The sequence below is a fragment of the Elephantulus edwardii genome, unplaced genomic scaffold (assembly GCF_000299155.1).
Source record: "Elephantulus edwardii isolate Elephantulus edwardi_28Jun2011 unplaced genomic scaffold, EleEdw1.0 scaffold00065, whole genome shotgun sequence".
NCBI lineage: Eukaryota > Metazoa > Chordata > Mammalia > Macroscelidea > Macroscelididae > Elephantulus > Elephantulus edwardii.
In genome coordinates, this window is record NW_006399815.1 from 878,351 (window position 1) to 881,384 (window position 3,034).

Sequence of the window (3,034 nt, forward strand, 5' to 3'; positions counted from 1 at the left end):
GTTTAGGGCTGTTGTACATAGGGTCGCTATGAGTCGCAGGCGACTAGACGGCACATAACAACAACAACAACAACCATTTGAAAAAAAAAAGGCATATTACTTTCCATAGTGATTATACCATTTTACAACACCACCAGCCATGTACCCAAGTCCTAGTCTTCCCATAACTTTGCCATTCATTATTTTATCATTTTTTTTATCATTACCATTTTGCAGAAGTCATAGATAATTCCATTGTCATTTTTATTCACATCTCTCTAATGGCTAATGGAGTTATGGATGATCTAATAAGTAAGGAGTTACACTGCCAACCCAAAGGCAGGCAGTTCAAAATCTTTTAGCTGTGCATTGGGAGAAAGATGGGCAGTCTCCTCCCATTCTATGTATAGACTCTCAAAATCTTCTGGAGCTTCTGCAGCAATGAAGAATTTTTTTTTAAGAGAAAAGCAAACTGAGGGCTATGACATAGGAAAATGTGCAACAGTGAATGAATGGAAATCCAAGTTTTCTGTAAACTTTTGTTAAAATTACAATAAAAAATAATTTCTTTAAAAAAACCTTCAAAAACAGAAAACCACCTGCTGGAGGGTCAGCCGAGAGTTGATTCTGAGCTGACTACACCTAACAACAAAACAATGGGTATTGAATGGGAGAAATTGTCTCATGTGTTTATTGGGTACTTGAATGCATTTTTAGTGATATCTCTTTCCTTTGCCCATTTCCTTTATCCTTTCCTTTGCCCATTTAATGAGATTGTCTTTTTTTTATTGTTGAGTTGAAATTTTCTGTATATTTTTGGACATTAAACCCTTGTCAGATATGTCTTTGCCAAAGATTTCTTCCTAATCTGTAGCTTCTCTTTTTGCTGTGTTGGTAAGAATGTTCTATTTTAATGTCTCATCCCTATCTCATCCCTGTCGAGTCAGAATCTATTCATAAACCCTCCTTTGGGTTTTCTAGGCTATAAAGTGCACAGGAAAAGATTACCCATGTTTTCCCTGTGGAGCCACAGGTGCATTCAAACCACCAGGGAGGTGTGGCCTTTGGTTTAGAAGCAAAACTCCCCACAAACTACCTCAGTTGGTGTTTCCTCAGGGAGATATATTATTTGTGAGAAATTAGTTTCTTATGTAGAACTGTGTCATCTAAATGCTCAGGTATTTTGCTAAGTTTTTCACTCTAGTGAGACAAGTTTGCTAGCCCTTTAGGAAAAGACAGATTTTTATACCGTTAGGGGTCATGGTGATGTGATATCCTCCTGTGTGATTAATATGAGTACAGGCCTAAGATGCTGTATTTTACCCCCTTGAGCCTTTATTGGCCTAAGTATAACCAGAACCAACTCTTACAAATTCAGGGAGACATGTAAAACATGTATTTCTTCACTCACTTATTTTCTCACTACTGTCAAGACAGAATCAACTCATCACTGACTCTCTAGTGGGTTTTTCAGGACTGTAAATAACATGGAAGGAAATTGCCCATCTTTCTCCTTCAGAACCCCTGATGGATTTGAACTGCCACGGGCCCCCCTTTGAGTTTGCAGCACTACCTACATACACTACCAGAACACCCTGTGAATTCCTTAGTTCTTATTTACACTCTACTAAGAACGGTACTTGGGAAAATGTTCTATCCTTATTGTTATTGGTCTTTCAGGAGATTCCACAGCAGATGAATGGTAGTGACTGTGGGATGTTCGCCTGCAAATACGCAGATTGCATTACCAAAGACAGACCAATCAACTTCACACAGGTGAGCTAAGTCTTCCGGGAGCTTGGTGACCAGCTTGTCTCCAGGCTGCCTTATAATTTTTTTTCACTTGCTCTGCTCAGAAGACTGCCCTTAACCTTTACTATGCTTCATCCTACATATCAAAACACTGTTGGTTACTACTTGTGACATATCACAGGGAAAAAATAGAGTAGTGATAGACCATATCTGGGCCTACTGTAGGTTGTAGAACTCTATAGTTAAGGAATTATGGTAACATTGTAACCTTCTTGAATGGCATTTTGCCCACTTATCTCAAATTTTCCAAGAAATGGCCAACAGGCCAAACCAAGTTTTCTTTCATTTTCGTGTTTGTTAGCAGTCAAGATTTCAAACAGGGGACACTTTGATCTCCTGGTATGATTTGTTATACTTCCCTATCTCCTGATATAGCTAATTAGTCTTCTTTTGATGTGTGATTGGTTATTTCCATCCTAGAACTCATGCCTTATTTTGATATGCCCTTCACTCAACTATATTTGAATCAATGGCTTTATACCAGATTGGCTTTCCCCTCACAAAACAGACTAGTTTGAGCTATATCTCACAGTTCCCATAACTCATCACCTAAAAAGTGAGTTTTTATTTCAGCCCTCAGATTACTTCTTAAAAGTTCAGTATGCTGTTCTTAATAGATAACTGTTTCATAAATTGTTGGTGATAGCCTAGGGACTCCTGGCCATGCACAATGAAATTTCTAAGATTGCAAAAATGTTTTAAGGAAATGAGTAGGAAAAACAGTTGAAAGAAAAATAGTCATGTATAGTCAAGAATGACAGTTTGAAAGACCAGAAATGTGACTAAGACCACTAGAGGTTGAAAATCTCCAGGGGAGAAGGAAATGTGGGAATTGATCTGCTCATTGTGACTGAGTCAGAAGAAAACATAAAAATTATGAATGTTTTTATGTCTCCACAGCAACACATGCCATACTTCCGGAAGCGGATGGTCTGGGAGATCCTGCACCGAAAACTCTTGTGAAGATTGTCTCAGCCAACAGACATTAACTTTGTTGGGGACCAGCTCTTTGTTGTCTGTAGCTGGAGACCTTGGAAACAGCTGCTCCCAACCCTCTGTTCTTGTAAAGCCCTTGATGCTGGACCAGGCCTTGGCAAGATGCATTCACAAGCACATCTGCCTTTCCTTTTGTATCTCAGATACTATTTTTGCAAAGTAACCTGGTGCTGTGAAAGGGGTGAGGGACATCTCTAAGCTGAAGAGAAAGACTGTTTTTCACTTCTTCAGTTCTGCCATCTTGTTC

At 39.0% G+C, this 3,034-nt stretch overlaps 1 protein-coding gene across 1 annotated transcript in view; it reads left to right on the top strand.

Moving 5' to 3' along the window:
- SENP1 (SUMO1/sentrin specific peptidase 1) overlaps positions 1 to 2,754 on the top strand; it is a 92,969-nt gene extending 90,215 nt beyond the window's left edge. Inside the window, exons 18-19 of the mRNA XM_006888226.1 lie at positions 1,660 to 1,755; positions 2,692 to 2,754. Of these exons, the coding sequence (XP_006888288.1) occupies positions 1,660 to 1,755; positions 2,692 to 2,754 (159 nt within the window). The remainder of the gene's footprint in view (positions 1 to 1,659; positions 1,756 to 2,691) is intronic.
- The last annotated feature ends 280 nt before the right edge of the window (positions 2,755 to 3,034 follow it).